Source organism: Helianthus annuus, chromosome 14, assembly GCF_002127325.2.
Source record: "Helianthus annuus cultivar XRQ/B chromosome 14, HanXRQr2.0-SUNRISE, whole genome shotgun sequence".
Taxonomy (NCBI): Eukaryota; Viridiplantae; Streptophyta; class Magnoliopsida; order Asterales; family Asteraceae; genus Helianthus; species Helianthus annuus.
Window position 1 is genome coordinate 30,867,176 of NC_035446.2, and position 16,059 is coordinate 30,883,234.

The window sequence follows — 16,059 nt, forward strand, 5'->3', positions numbered from 1 at the left end:
AAAGTGATGCTTATTCGAGCTCCAAGCGGTAAACAATTAAGTATTCAAGGAGAGAGAAACGTAGAGACCAAGTTGTGTACTTTGGTCCAAGCTTATAAGTATATGCTTAACGGGAGTAGAGCATACTTAGCTTATGTAGGAGATGCCCGACAAACCCTCCCGAAGCTTGAAGACGTTGAGGTCGTGAACGAATTTCCGGATATATTTCCGGAAGAACTGCCGGGACTTCCTCCCGAAAGGGAGATAGAGTTTCGCATCGAATTAATTCCGGGTGCGAAGCCTGTTGCGAAGGCTCCCTATAGACTAGCCCCCACCGAGATGCGGGAATTAATGACACAGTTGCAAGATCTTCTAGATAAGGGTTTCATACGCCCGAGTGTGTCGCCTTGGGGAGCACCCGTCCTTTTTGTTAAAAAGAAAGATGGGTCGATGCGCATGTGCATCGACTATAGAGAATTAAACAAACTAACCATAAAGAACCGCTACCCTTTACCTAGAATTGACGACCTTTTTGATCAATTACAAGGGGCGAGCTGGTTCTCCAAGATAGACCTGCGTTCGGGGTACCATCAAGTTAGAGTGCGGGAGGAGGATATTCCAAAGACTGCATTTAGAACCCGTTATGGGCACTATGAATTTTTAGTCATGTCCTTTGGATTGACGAACGCGCCGGCTGCGTTTATGGATCTTATGAACAGGGTGTGCCGACCCATGTTAGACAAATCGGTAATCGTGTTCATAGATGATATCTTAGTCTATTCGCGAAGCAAAGCTGAACATGCAATGCACTTGCGTGAAGTACTTGAAATTCTCCGCAAGGAGAAACTTTATGCAAAATTTTCAAAATGTGCCTTTTGGCTCAGAGAGGTGCAATTCCTGGGTCACGTGATCAATGCGGAAGGTGTTTTAGTTGATCCTTCAAAGATTGATGCTGTAATAAAGTGGGTCTCTCCGAAGAACCCGACAGAGATAAGAAGTTTTCTGGGCCTTGCCGGGTACTATAGAAGGTTCATACAGGATTTCTCGAAGATAGCTCTACCTCTAACCAGAATGACGAGAAAGAAAGAAAAATTTGTGTGGGGTGAGGAACAGGAAGAGGCTTTTCGTATACTAAAGGAGAGATTGTCGAGTCCTCCAGTCCTGACGTTGCCAGATGGAACTGAAGATTTGGTTGTTTATTCAGATGCTTCCCATCAGGGGTTAGGCTGTGTTTTGATGCAAAGGGGAAAGGTTATTGCTTATGCGTCGCGGCAACTAAAGCCTCACGAGGTGAACTACCCAACACACGATCTGGAATTGGCAGCAGTAGTGTTCGCCTTAAAGATCTGGAGACACTACTTATACGGTGCGAAATGTACAATTTATTCGGATCATAAGAGCCTCAAGTATTTCTTCGAACAAAAAGATTTGAATATGAGGCAACGAAGATGGCTAGAACTTATCAAAGATTATGATTGTGATATCCTCTATCACCCGGGGAAAGCAAATGTGGTAGCCGATGCGCTAAGCCGAAAAGAGTATCCGTCTCCTCTCCGTGTGAAGTCCATGAAGATGGTAGTTACGCCACGACTACTTGAAACGATACGGGAATCTCAAAGAAGGTCTCTTGGAGCAGAAGACTTAAGGAAAGAAAGATTAAAAGGTGTTATTGATAAATTAGAAGAGAATTCGACCGGGCTCAAGACGCGATTCGGCCGAATTTGGATACCCCGATTTTGTGAAGTCAAGACCGCACTACTCGACGAAGCACATAAGTCACGTTATTCGGTCCACCCTGGGGCTACAAAGATGTACCGAGATTTAAAAACCAATTATTGGTGGCCGGGCATGAAACGCGATATCGTCAAGTATGTTGCAAAATGCCTAACGTGTTCTCAAGTGAAGGCGGAACACCAAAAGCCCTATGGAGAATCTCAACCATTGGGGATACCGTTGTGGAAATGGGAAGAACTAACGATGGATTTAGTAACCAAGCTTCCAAGAACGAAAAAAGGGCATGATACTATATGGGTAATCGTAGATCGACTTACGAAAAGCGCCCACTTTCTACCCATTAAAGAAGCTTATTCTTCCGAGAAAATGGCGGAAATCTACATGAACGAGGTCGTGTCTCGACACGGGGTGCCCGTGTCAATCATCTCGGATCGCGATACTAGATTTACCTCTCGCTATTGGCGAAGGTTTCACGAAAGCGTGGGAACGAGGTTGCACATAAGTACCGCCTACCACCCTCAAACAGACGGCCAGTCAGAAAGAACCATTCAAACCCTTATTGATATGTTGAGGGCGTGTGCCTTAGATTTTGGGGGGAATTGGGATGACCATTTGTCACTAGTGGAATTTTCTTATAACAATAGTTACCACAGTGGCATTAAGATGGCACCTTACGAATTACTATATGGGAGGAAATGTAGAACTCCCGTGTGTTGGGGTGAAGTGGGGCAAAGAGAGCTCGCGCCAAACGATTTAATAACAATGACAAATGAGAAGATTGAATTGATTAGGGCACGTTTGAAAGCAGCCCAGGATCGGCAAAAAGCTTACGGAGACAAAAGGAAGCGTCCTATCGAATTTCAAGTTGGAGATTTCGTTCTATTGAAGGTGTCACCATGGAAAGGCATAATCCGTTTCCGTAAACGGGGTAAGTTAGGCCCTCGGTATATTGGGCCGTTTAAAATCTTGGCTCGAGTTGGAAGGGTTGCATATCAGTTAGAATTACCGCCTACTCTAGACGGAATTCACAATACCTTCCACGTGTCGCAATTGAGAAAGTGTCTTGCGGATGAGACTGCATTAGTACCTCTCGATGACATTGAGTTAGACGAGGGGTTGAATTATGTCGAAAGACCAATAGCCATCAAAGATGTCAAGGTGAAGAAACTCCGCAACAAGGCTGTCCGACAAGTGTTGGTACAATGGCAACACCGAAAGGGGTCGGAACTCACATGGGAAGCGGAAGATGAAATAAGGAGGCACTATCCATTTCTTTTTGGTATGAACACGTTTAAAATTGTTACATGTCCAGGTTTCGGGGACGAAACCTCTTTTAAGGGGGGTAGACTTGTAACACCCCAAAAACGAAAAACGCGATAAATAATAATAAATATCATAAGATTGAAGGTGAATGGTAATATGATACTAAAAAGGGGGTTTTATTTTAAAGATTAATGGTTACAAATATAACAAGACTTAAGGGGGTAATATGTAAATTATAATTAGTGAGGGTTTAATTATGTTGAAACCACAAAACACACACCCTGTGCGTGTTTGGGATCGAGCAGGAGCAGGGAACAAGGGTTTACCCTTTTATTCTTGTAAAAATTCACCAAATTAACAAGGAAAATCGATGTGAATCAGTTGCATGTGGTAAAATCTCGATCAATTACCCATACCCAATCAAGTGGTGAGTTGAATTTCTGGATTTGATAAATTGTAGAATTAGGGTTTCGACCCAATCGTGAAATTGATATATGATTTGTGTTGTTTAGATGTTAAGGGTACTCCCTAGAGTAGAAATCATGCTTGGTTTTGGTTAATTGAAAGAAAGCCTCTATAAACCCACTTTGTGAAAATTTTGTTATGAATATAAAGATTATAGGGATTGAGAATGTATGTAATTGGATATGTAGTTCAGTTTGTAGTACCCGAATGCTAGATAAATTGATGTAGATTAAAGGAATTGTGAGAACTAGATTGATTATTGATGGCACATAGAATGATTTGGTGAGTTATGCTTTAAATGTTGTACACTATGCTTTATTAATGTGACGCACACTAGGTGCTCGATGAAATGCTTGATAGGGTAATTATGTGTAAATTGGAACATAATGGAATGGAATGTGGGTGCTAAACGAAGGGTTGAATTTGTTGATGTAGGCGTGAAGGAAGAAAGTTCGAATTCTAAGAAAGCGGAAGGATCCCAAGACCGAGGTATGTTCCGTTGCATACGAAAGTTTACTTTTAATTGTTAATATTCATATTGGACAACTCTTATTATAATGTTTATACTATGTCGTAGTGATTATGGTGCTAGTAAACGAATGGTTAATCCCTTGCGGATTTTGCTTATGCTAACGAATAATTATGCTATGTTATACTAGTCGACCGGTTCATGTAACTAGGTTGAGTAAGGGTATGAAGCCACCCGACTAGAACGGGTGGTCGTGTAAGCAAAAATCGTGATGCTTGAAGTTCAACCCGTTATGCGGGTAGAATGTAAGGTTTATGTTGAAAGAAACCAATCCGTTATTACCGGGTTGAGAACGATATGCTTGAATCTCTTGATGAGAAGATAAGCTTACCCATAAAAGGGGTAAATTGAATGCGTAATGATAATCTTGAATTCAAACGAATGCGGCTAGTAAGTGGCATTGTGAGCGAAATAAGTAATAAGACTAACGCTATTGAATTTGTTGTTGAATGTAGGTAAATCCTCGATTTAGATGTATGGACGGCTTGGAATGTGCACACTTGGATTACGCCCGCCTCACGCTTCCGTTATTAAGTCTATTAAAATAGGTTAAGTTTTGGTCATATGTATCTAGGTCTATGTAGTATGTCGATAACTCGTTGTTGGGTAAAAACTTAGTAGTCGAAGTCATGTCGTGTCCAATATAGACTTTGTTGTTTTGGGTTTTTGTCAAGGATGTTAAGCGTTGAAGTTTGGTATGTATAACAGGGTGTTAATGGTTTTAAACGAATAGGTCATGCCGAATTTTCCTAAAATTTACCTATTTATTTTATATGTCGAATTTAAAAGAAATGGGGCGTAACAATATCTGATCTAGGACTTTCCAAAGTAGGCCGCGCTAACGAACGTGAAACTTTCCTCATTACCAACCCATGTGGCACATATGGTTACTGTGATCCTGCGTATCGGGATACTGGTGTACTCACAAAAGAATCTGATGTTTATTCATTTGGGGTTGTATTATTTGAAGTCTTATGCGGGAGGTTGTGCTTTAAGAACGTAGATAATGAACATAGGTTTCTAGCCCCTTTGGCCCGACGCAAATCTGAAGAAGGCAAAGTACATGAGATTATTGATCCTGCTATGATGGAGCAATTACCCTCGGGTTCATGGAATAAGATATCGGAAATTGCCTATAAATGCTTGCATAATGCACGGAAAAACCGACCCTCAATGGGTTGGGTGGTAAAGGAACTCAAGCAAGCATTGGAAGTGCAGGTAAGCTTTTTATATATTGAAATTATATACCAGGTTAACGATAATGAACTCATCCATTGGAGTTGATTGATTCCAAATTTTGATTGTGCTAAATGTGATAAGTATTTTGTATATTATTCTAGTTTTCCAAATGAATGGAGTTTTTATGATTAATTTGGGAGGAAGATATAATCCCACTATTTAAACTCAAGTTGAACATTTTCAAGCGAAAATTAACAAGAAAGAGACCTGACATCAAGAAACAACAATAAAAAGGCTCACACTATCTGCACACCTTGGTTGGCTATCTGCACACTTAGGGTTTACCTACGTTGCGTATAGGTATATACGCAGCGTATAGGATTACCTCTATACGCTGCGTATAGAGCTATACTCAGCGTATATAAACCATGGATTTCAGAGCCTTGTCAGCAATCATTGCACAGAAAACAAGGGTTTATATACGCTGCGTATAGAGCTATACGCAGCGTATATAACCCATCAGATTTTTTTTTTTTTTGCTATTTTGATGTATTTGTGGTATAAATTCTCACCCGGTTCCAACGTTAAATTGTTTAAAATATATAACCCTTAATGTTATACCAATAATATTATATAGCGTTAAATTGTTTTGGAAAACGTATATACGGTTCGAATATATTATACTGTCATCGCTTAAATTAAATTATTATACCATGTCTAGTGCGGTTCAAATGCTACAAATGTTTAAATATCATACCGTTAAGTATTTTTAAATACTACATCTATAGGCTTATACGTGTGTTGTATGGTATCCTATAGCATCGTATCGTATAGTGTATAGTATAAGTCTCGTATAGGCCTACACAGGTGTTATATCGTATCGTATCGTATAGTATCGTATCGTATAATGTAGTATAAGTCTCGTATATGTTTCCTATAGGTCTTGTATATGCTATACGATACGATATCACACTTATAGGCTTATACGAGGTCAATACGTGACCTATACTATACCTACACGATACCATATCACACTTAGAGGCTTATACGAGGTCAATACGTGACCTATACTACACATATACGATGCGATATCACACTTATAGGCTTATACAAGGTCAATACGTGACCTATACTACACCTATACGATACGATATCACACTTATAGGCTTATACGAGGTCAATACGTGACCTATACGATACGATATTTGTCGTATAAAATTGATTAATATTGTATAAAAAAGCTTGTAAGAAATACTTAATTTCTTATTTATTTAAAATAGAAACCTTTTTTCTTATAAAATTTATTAAAACCAATAATGTATAAATGTTTCTAAAAAACCTTTATATACGCTGCGTATAGACCTGTACGCAACGTATATAAAGGGTTAAAAATACAATGTTACCCCTGTTTTTGGCTGCGTATAGCCCCCAATGCAAGGGTAAATGGTCTTTTTTTACCAAACTTGCCCCATATATACGTCACATAGAGGGCTATACGTGGCAAATAGTAAAAAAGACCATTTTACCCCTGCATTGGGGGCTATATGTAGCTAAAAACAAGGGTAACATTGTCTTTTTGACCCTTTATATATGCTGCGTATAGGTCTATACGCAGCGTATATAAAGGGTAGTTTTTATTTTTAACCCCAAAACTGTGGTAAAATTATCTTGTTAACCCTTTATACACGCCGCGTATAGGCCTATACGCAGCGTATATTGAAGGGTGTATTTAAAAAAAACATTTTTAAGTATCGTATCGTATAGTATAAGTCTCGTGTAAACCTCGTATAAGTCTCATATAGGTCTTGTATCTGCATATAGGCCTGTATGGGTGTTATATCGTATCATATAGTATCGTATCGTATCGTATCGTATAGTGTAGTATAAGTCTCATATAGGTTTCCTATAGGTCTTGTATATGCCTATAGGCTTATACGGGACCTAAACCACACCTATAGGCCTATACGGGACCTAAACCACACCTATAGGCCTATACGGGTGTTATATCGTATCGTATAGTGTAGTATAAGTCTCATATAAGTTTCCTATCGTATAGAAGAGAAAATCAAATCTATCTAATTATTAAAAGAAACAATTTTAATATCAACTTTCTATTAATATGTGTAAATTTAAAAATCAAATCTTAGTTTAGAATATAATGAAATTATGGAAGTTTCTTAATCACCTAAAAATAGATAACTGTTATTTATACATTTCTATATTTTAATAAATGTTAAAAATATTAATTAAAATTACATACATCATTTCCAAAGTTACATGGCTAACATCTATTATAAATATCATTCTTATTCATTTTGTTTCATACACATTAAACATACTTACTTTTTCTTCTTTGATACACAAAGCAAGGTATGACTATTGTCATTATACTTCACCAACTTATTTTATTGTCAATTTAATGTATCATGTATTCCTTGATCTTTTGTTTAATTTTTTTTATAATAAAAATGCTTTTGTTTCAACTCATATTATAGTATTAAACTTTTCTTATTTGTATTCTTTCTGCTGCATAATGGCCGATTCAAAGTGTTGTATGTTAAGTTTTATTTTCTGTAAATATTAATATAAATAAAATGATATTTAGTAATCAGTTTATATATATATATATATATATATATATATATATATATATATATATATATATATATATATATATATATATATATATATATATATATAGGGAGCCGCTAGAATGAGAACCACCTCGAGTTGTAAGAACCGCGAGAACTACACCCCACGGAGCGCCGTTCGCCGCGATTTTTTTTTACAAGTAGATGTGTGCATTATAAACACGGCCGTAAAAAATCACGGCGAACGGCGCTCCGTGGGGTGTACTTTTTTACACATCAAGTTTGGTGAAAAAAAAGAAAAAAGAAAAAAAATTAAAAAACACCAAACTTGAGGTGTAAAAAAGTACACCCCACTGAGCGCCGTTCGCCATGATTTTTTACGGCCGTGTTTATAATGCACACATCTACTTGTAAAAAAATGGCGGCGAACGGCGCTCCGTGGGGTGTAGTTCTCGCGGTTCTTACAACTCGGGGTGGTTCTCATTCTAGCAAACCCCCTATATATATATATATATATATATATATATATATATATATATACATATATATATATATATAGAGAGAGAGAGAGAGAGAAAGTATAATGTACAAAACGCCTTAACCTACATTAACGTACGCGACCAGATATATAACGTGCGTTATTATTTTTTTTGACCATCTCAACGTGCGTGATTATACTTTCCATGCGTGATTATCACTTCTCATGCGTGATTATCACCAAAAATCTGATCCCATGCGTTATTTTTTGTCCCATGCGTGATTATTGCCTGATCCGACGGTTTACAGCGTCGCGTACGTGAAGTACGATAAAGCGTAATGTATGTTAACCGCACTCTCTCTCTCTCTCTCTCTATATATATATATATATATATATATATATATATATATATATATTTCATGTTATTTACTATTTGTTCCATATGTAGATATGCCTAATTTGTTTACTCAATAATTGCTATAATCAGTTTATTTAAACTAATTATAAGGTAAACGAATATTGAGTGTATAGTTCTATACCATTCCAATATATATGATATGTTATATCATATATTTTTATGATATTTTGTAAAATACTTTACTGGTATAAATATAAAACTTTGTATCTACATCACATCATTTTAAAGTTTATCTGAATTATTAATACCATGTATTTGTGTTCTGTTAGCCTATTGTTGAAAACAAGGTATCATCGTCACATAATCCGTAATCCATACGCTATACTTCTTCCTATAAACATCCTTTATTTATTTTAATATATTGTAAAATTCTTATTTGCTGTTTATTTCATTTGTTAGGTTTTGTATTGTAGCACCATGGATCTTAAAATGGAAAAGATTGGGGTTGAAATGATTGTCCATGAGATTTTCACAAGGCTTCCTGCCAAAGCTATAGGTCGTTTCAAATGTTTATCGAAATTTTTTCGTAAGGAACTGTCAAATCATAATTTTGAGATTATGCATTCTCGGCGAATTCTAAGTTCGCTACAAAAGAAACTTCTATCCTTGAAAGATAACTCAATTATTGTTGACAACATAGTAGGCGGGAATTTAGAAGCCGATACAAGCAAAACCATAAATTCTCCATTTAATGTCCATCCTTCTTTCTTACGTATTATAGCTTCATTTAAAGGCCTGCTATTAGTTTGCAATGAAAGGATTTGTTGTGAGCTCATACTTTGGAATCCAACAACGAGGCGCTTTAAGTTTTTGTCCGACGACTACTTTAATCTTAATTTCGTTCTAAACTCTGATACAGGTGGAATGTATTTTGACGACTCCAATGATCTCAAAGTTCTTCACATCAAACGTTACCGTAATGTTGTTAATGCTCGTGTTTATTCACGACGCCGTGAGTCTTGGAGAATGATAAATTCGTTGAACATAACTAATTTTGCTTCACTACATTACTCATGGTCTCACGGAATTTATTCCGGGAAAACCATATATTTCATGGTTTCCAACAATTGGTTTCCACCAGGTGAGAGACACATAGTGGCCTTCGATGTTTTTTCTCAATCTTTCAGCACACTTCCTTTTCCCGAGGTTATGGAAGTGAATCATTGGCAAGGACATTTTTTGAGCATTGCAAGGAAGCTGCATGTGATTGTCGTTGGATGGGCTGATGGGCTATTTGCTGATTTGTTCAAATTTGAAGATGAGACGTGGATCAAGGTGTTTTCTTTCAATAAGCCTCATATAGTTGATTATCTTGAAAGGCGTCGAAGGACCAATATAATTCAAGACAACAAGTGGCTCATAACAAGCATTTGGGGTGATATTGTTGAAGTTGACCTGTGCAATGAATCTTTCAAGTACCTCCAACATGTTGACGACTACAGCGGTCCGAAAGGAGCCTTATTTATCGAGACCATTGTTTCGCCTATAGATTAGAAATTATTATTGTATGATACATTGATTTGTGTGTGTTTTTTCGAACTTTGTTTGTTGTTTCAAGTTTTTGATAATATATCCTTTCTTAATTTGAATAATAAAAGAACTTCTTATTATATTTCGTTTTTTCATATGTGTAATAATTGTTTGCAGTAATGTATTATTCCCATTCGTGTTATCGTTTCATAATATTTCAAAGTTTTGTCATGCTTCTATTGTTTCTTTGTATAATGCTAATTTAGGATAACATAAGCTATGTACCAATTAGTATCTAATAGTAAAAATGAAAAGAATCTCATACTTAACTACATTTAAAGTTGACTAAAATTTTGGATTGTCGTATTCTTACATCATATCATAATTTCAGGAATGTCTAAAAGAAAAAACGACTGTTCATCTGTATCTAACAACACCGGAAAGGAAAACATTCAAGGGGCAATGTCGTAAATTTAACATTTGAATCCCCTTTCATAAATTTTGTTTAGGTACATGTTTAAATTTAATGTAATCATTTTAATTACAGATGTTTCAGCCATCCTACCTTCTAATCCATCCTCCAATATTACAACTCGTAATACCATAACTTATTATTTAAGGATAGATATTAGTATGTTATACATAAACGAACTTTGTTAGTTCGCGAAGAAAATAAACTAAATTTTATATATTGTATTACGATTACTTTTATCAGCCATATGTTAAAATTTAATGTGTTTTACTAAACTTGCCATTTGTTGTATTCCCTTACAGTTCGTCGAGGAAGAAGGCCATTATCGACCATTACGAACGGTACTACTTAACAGTATGTTTTATTTAGCTGTGTTTGTAACTTGAATATTAAGTATGTCTTAAAGTATTTTTTTGCATTTTTTTTGTTTGTTTAAAACACATCACTGTTATGCATTGTGACTTTAATTATTAATTTATGTGTATGTTTTTGTTGTTGTAGTTGTTATCCCCATTGTTACTCAAGATCAGGCAAAACAGAGTCGGAAAATAAGGAAAGTATTATTGGATAACAAAAGGTCTAACTTACATGGATGTCCATCACATTTTGTGAATACAATGGACACAACGACTGATTCGATAACTACTCCGTCTGTTATGCGGACTGTTACACAAGACTTATCGGTTTTATCAGAAGGTTAGTTATTATTCTTCTTTGTAATAGCCGCCTTTCAAGTAATATATATTACTAAACTTGCATTTTACAATATTGGTGTCTATGTTTATTTTAACCTAATCGTATCTTTTATTTTCATGCTTTCTTTTTTCCCCAATATTTTTGAATTTGAATATATAAAGAACAGCCGATTAAGGAAACTAAATTTGGACAATAGAAGATCTGCTATGAGACACAGGATATCAGATACCAATAGCAATTTACCAACCTCTTCTGATTTAGAATCAAATCCAAATGTTATGCCTAATGGAACTGGTACTCCACCATTCATGCCAACAAGTAAATACTTATTAACTTTGATATATGTCGATGTTGTTTATATAAATTAATATCATGAAGATTTTTTAAAAACTTTGTTTATATATCTTAATAGGTAATGTTAGTTGTCTTATGAACAATGTTACTCAACCAACAGACGCTACTCCGGGTCATATTTCTTTTAATCTTACATCATTCACTGGCACCTCCAGTATGCTTAAAAATTCATCTTTTGAAAGGTTGTCAACCGGAAAACGTAAGTTAATTGGTAGACCACGAATTACATCTCCAATACCAATTATGGATTTTACTACAGAGCAAATCGTAGATCAAGATCCGTTCAAAGGTGTTTCAAAAGGCACATTTCTAATAAGTTGTATTCTTGCCTCGATAAAGTATTAAATGAGTCAACTTTATGTTTTTTTGTTGGTTAAATAACAGTTATATACTTTTTTTAATTAATTTTCAAAACAGATTATTTGGATCATGGTGACCAATGCGTTACTTGTGAAGTATGTGATGCAAAGTTATGGGATGCAGAAAAAGAAAGAGGAAGAAGAAAGGATGGAAAAATTTGTTATTTCTTATGTTGTTCTTATGGCATAGTAGAGCTTCCAGATTACAAAGATGCCAGAGGAAGTTATCGAATCCTAGTTAGTAACAAAAATAAGGAAAGCAAGCACTTTTTGAAAAATATTCGACGTTACAATTCCATGTTCGCATTTACTTCAATGGGTGGTAAGGTTGATTTAACGGTTAACAGAGGCAATGTTCCTTTTTTCTTTAGAATTAGCGGTGAGAATTATCATACAATTGGAAGTCTTATGCCAAACAATGGAGCGCAACCAAAATTTTGCCGACTATACATATACGATACTAAGAACGAAATTTCAAACAGGCAATCGATATTTAGGTAATATCCATTGCATATTGTTATCATAAATCTATTTATTTACCTTATTAATTTGTATTTTTTGACAATTTTAATAATATTTGATAACATTTTCCTAACAGTCGTTCAGATGATGCATCGTCTTCATATTCCTCTACTCTTGATCGTAAATTAATAGAACATGTAAAGGATGTTTTAGATAATGACAATGAGTTGGTCAAAACTTATAGAAGAGTTAGGGATTCTTTTCAAGACAGCCCTAATGTAAATTTGAAGCTTCGCCTAATCGGAACAAGAGAAAAGGATGGTCGCACGTATAACTTACCAATGGCTGGTGAGATTGCGGCTCTCATTGTTGGAGATATTGAAAATGTATTTGACAATAGAGATATTGTTGTCGAGACTCAAACAGGTGCACTGAAGAGAATTAGTGAGTTGCATCCATCATATCTCGAACTACAGTATCCGATTTTGTTTTCCGTACGAAGATGATGGCTACAGAATTGATATCCCTCATAGAGGTGTTGTTGATGTTGTTAATAAGACGCGTCCAAATTGTACTATGAGAGAGTTCTTTGCTTATCGTATGTAGGATCGGATAAATCAGTTTTCATTAATCCTCAATTCTAAGAGGCTATTCTAGCAGTTCTTGGTTGACGCGTATACTATAATAGAGAGCGAGAGACTTAGCTACATACGATATCAACAAAAAGATCATAGGTCCGACACATATGAAAGCCTCCGTAAATTAAGAACTAAAGGTCAAGATGATATATCTAAGGCGGGAAAACGTATCTTTTTGCCATCTTCTTTTACTGGTGGAGCACGATGTATGATGCAAAACTATATAGACGCTATGGCTCTGTGTAAATGCTTTGGTTATCCGGATTTTTTTATTACCATAACATGCAATCCCAAATGGCCAGAAGTTCAACGGTTTCTCAAAGACACCAATCTTAGTCCGGAAGATAGGCCTGATATCCTATCCAGATTGTTCAAAATAAAGCTGGATTCAATTTGCAAAGATTTAAAAAGGAATCATCTATTTGGCAAAGCTTCAGCAGGTACTATTTAAAAATAATATTCAAATGATTATTCACCATTAAACTACCAATTTGTTTATTTTTTGTAGTTCTTTACACTATCGAGTTCCAAAAACGTGGTTTGCCTCATGCCCATTAATGCTTATTCATGGAACCTGAATCGAAATTACCTACTGTGGACCACGTTGATTCATTTATATGTGCAGAATTTCCAAACAGAATTGAAGATCCAGAATTATTCATGCTCGTGAAAGAATATATGATACACGGTCCATGTGGTAATGCTAGGTTGAGCTCTCCATGTATGGTTGATAGGAAGTGTTCAAAAGCCTTTCACAAAAAGTTTCAAGATCATACAACACGAGATTCAAACGGGTTTCCATTATATAGAAGGAGAAACAATGGTGCTTTTGTTGTGAAAAATAAAATTGACCTTGATAACAGAAGTGTGGTTCCGTACAACAAAAAATTATTGAAAAGATATCAAGCTCATATAAATGTTGAATGGTGCAATCAAGCCGCCTCGATAAAATATCTATTTAAATACATTAATAAAGGGCCTGATAGAGCCACTATAGCTGTTGTGCAAAGTGATAATCAAGCAGAAGAGCAAGCACAAGGCGAGATCAAAGAGTATTATGATTGCCGATATATATCAGCTTGCGAAGCATCATGGAGGATATTTGCCAATGAAGTACATTATAGAAGACCTTTTGTTATGAGGCTTCCATTCCATCTACCTGGCCAACAACCTGTTGTTTTCGGCCCTAACGAGGATATTAACTATGTTCTAAACAAACCATGTCACACCCCAAAATACCAAATGCGAGAACCCCGCTAGGCGTGTGACGTACCAGGATCTAGCCACCAATCACATTGAACTAAGATCAAGTTATAAAACAAAGTTTCCATTCATGAAGATAAAACATTCATAACATATCCAAGTTAAACATGTTCAGCGGAAGCAAATGGGTAAACATTGTTTAATCGTTTCAAAAACCAATGTACATGAAATCATTAAATAAGTCTTGCATATCCAAGTAGTACGACCCATGACCACTCCAGCCATCCAGACAACAAGTTCCTTTTCCATAGTACCTAACGACCTGCGAGCATGCAACAAGTGTATCAGACAACGCTGGTGAGTTCATAGTTTTACGAAAACGTTGGTTACCAAGTGTTTAGTTTAGTTTATTGATTTTATGTTGATAATAACTCGAGTACAAGACGACTCCTGATTTATTTTGCCCTTTCCCCAATGCTCCTATCAAAGCATTGGGCATGACTGGGTCATTAGTTCACACCAGTCCTCTCAGGTATGGGGTGAGGGTGCCAAACCTAGATTGCGCTACCAACTAATACCCCATTACCTCTCAGGTAACGAACAAGATGGGACTTAAAGGTGATAGGATGAGTGTATTATCCAACATTCCCGAGTTTACCCACAAGACGTATTCCTCTCAGGAATACCCAATTGATTTACCCAAAAACCTATCCCTCTCAGGGATACCCTATGACTGTCCCACCCACCGGGACGCATGCTCAAGAGGAATGAACTCACCTTTGATTTGCTTGGTATGTTTAATTACCCGTCCAGTTAGTCAACCAACCCTATTATGGTTACCAATAACAATCAGTTTTAGGATTTATCAATCAACTCACGTATTTCACGGATTACATTTATCATAAGTATCACTGTACATTACATAACATATACTCAGTTCACACGTGTGTTCACATCCCATGTATAACGTATAATAGCACACCACAGTTAACTGGGCTATCTACCAAAGCCCAAGCCCAAACAGTTTACCCTTCAGCGAAGAACTGTCCGATGAAGAACCCTATGGTTCGTCGTGAACCATTCGACGAAGAACCCTATGTTTCGTCGAGCTAAGGTGTGGCGAAAAACATCATGTTTCGTCGAGATGAGGTGTGACGAAGAACCCCCATGTTTCGTCGCCCCTCATCAGGTGATGAAACAGTTACAGATCCAACCTGGTTACACTTTCACGATTTCAAGAACCCTAATCATCATCAACAATTTCAACATGATCATCGACCAATCATCAAGTTGCTAATTACCAGTAACATGTAACAAGGGCATTAACAATTCAAATATTCATAACATTATTACTGTCATAACAATCATTCGATCAATACTTGCTTATCATTCTAACAGAACCGAAATCCCTAAGACACACAAGAATCCTCAACACATCATACAACCCTAACCACGTGATACGGTTAATGAACAATGAAACATTATGCATACAAGATCCTACGCATTCATACAACATCATCACCATAAAAATCCACGTATCGGATATAAATCTAGCGAATAAGAATCGGATACTAACCAAGGTTCCGGATTGATTAGATTGTTTGAATAAGAAAAGCTCCAGGCTTCACAGTTGCCGTCGCACAAGAGAGAGGGCAAGAGAGAGGATTTAGGGTTTCTGTTTACGTCTTAGCAGTTACAAGGGTTACACATAATCTAAACAGTTGGGCTGTGAAACAGATTGGGCCAAGGCCCCTATCTGACGAAACTCT

General features: G+C 36.4%; 1 protein-coding gene across 1 annotated transcript; it reads left to right on the top strand.

The window, feature by feature from the left end:
• The first annotated feature begins 4,780 nt into the window (after positions 1-4,780).
• LOC110900145 (F-box/kelch-repeat protein At3g06240-like) lies at positions 4,781-10,242 on the top strand. Its single transcript, XM_022147043.2, has 2 exons — positions 4,781-5,188; positions 9,036-10,242. Exons 1-2 carry the CDS (start codon positions 5,054-5,056, stop codon positions 10,128-10,130), a joined length of 1,230 nt encoding a protein of 409 aa, XP_022002735.1. The 5' UTR covers positions 4,781-5,053; the 3' UTR covers positions 10,131-10,242.
• Positions 10,243-16,059: the final 5,817 nt, after the last annotated feature.

Coding starts and splice junctions, on each gene's coding strand:
- LOC110900145 (XM_022147043.2), top strand. CDS start 5,054: ATGATGGAGCAATTACCCTCGGGTTCATGGAATAAGATATCGGAAATT. Junction 5,189..9,035: donor AGCAAGCATTGGAAGTGCAG/GTAAGCTTTTTA, acceptor TTCATTTGTTAG/GTTTTGTATTGTAGCACCAT.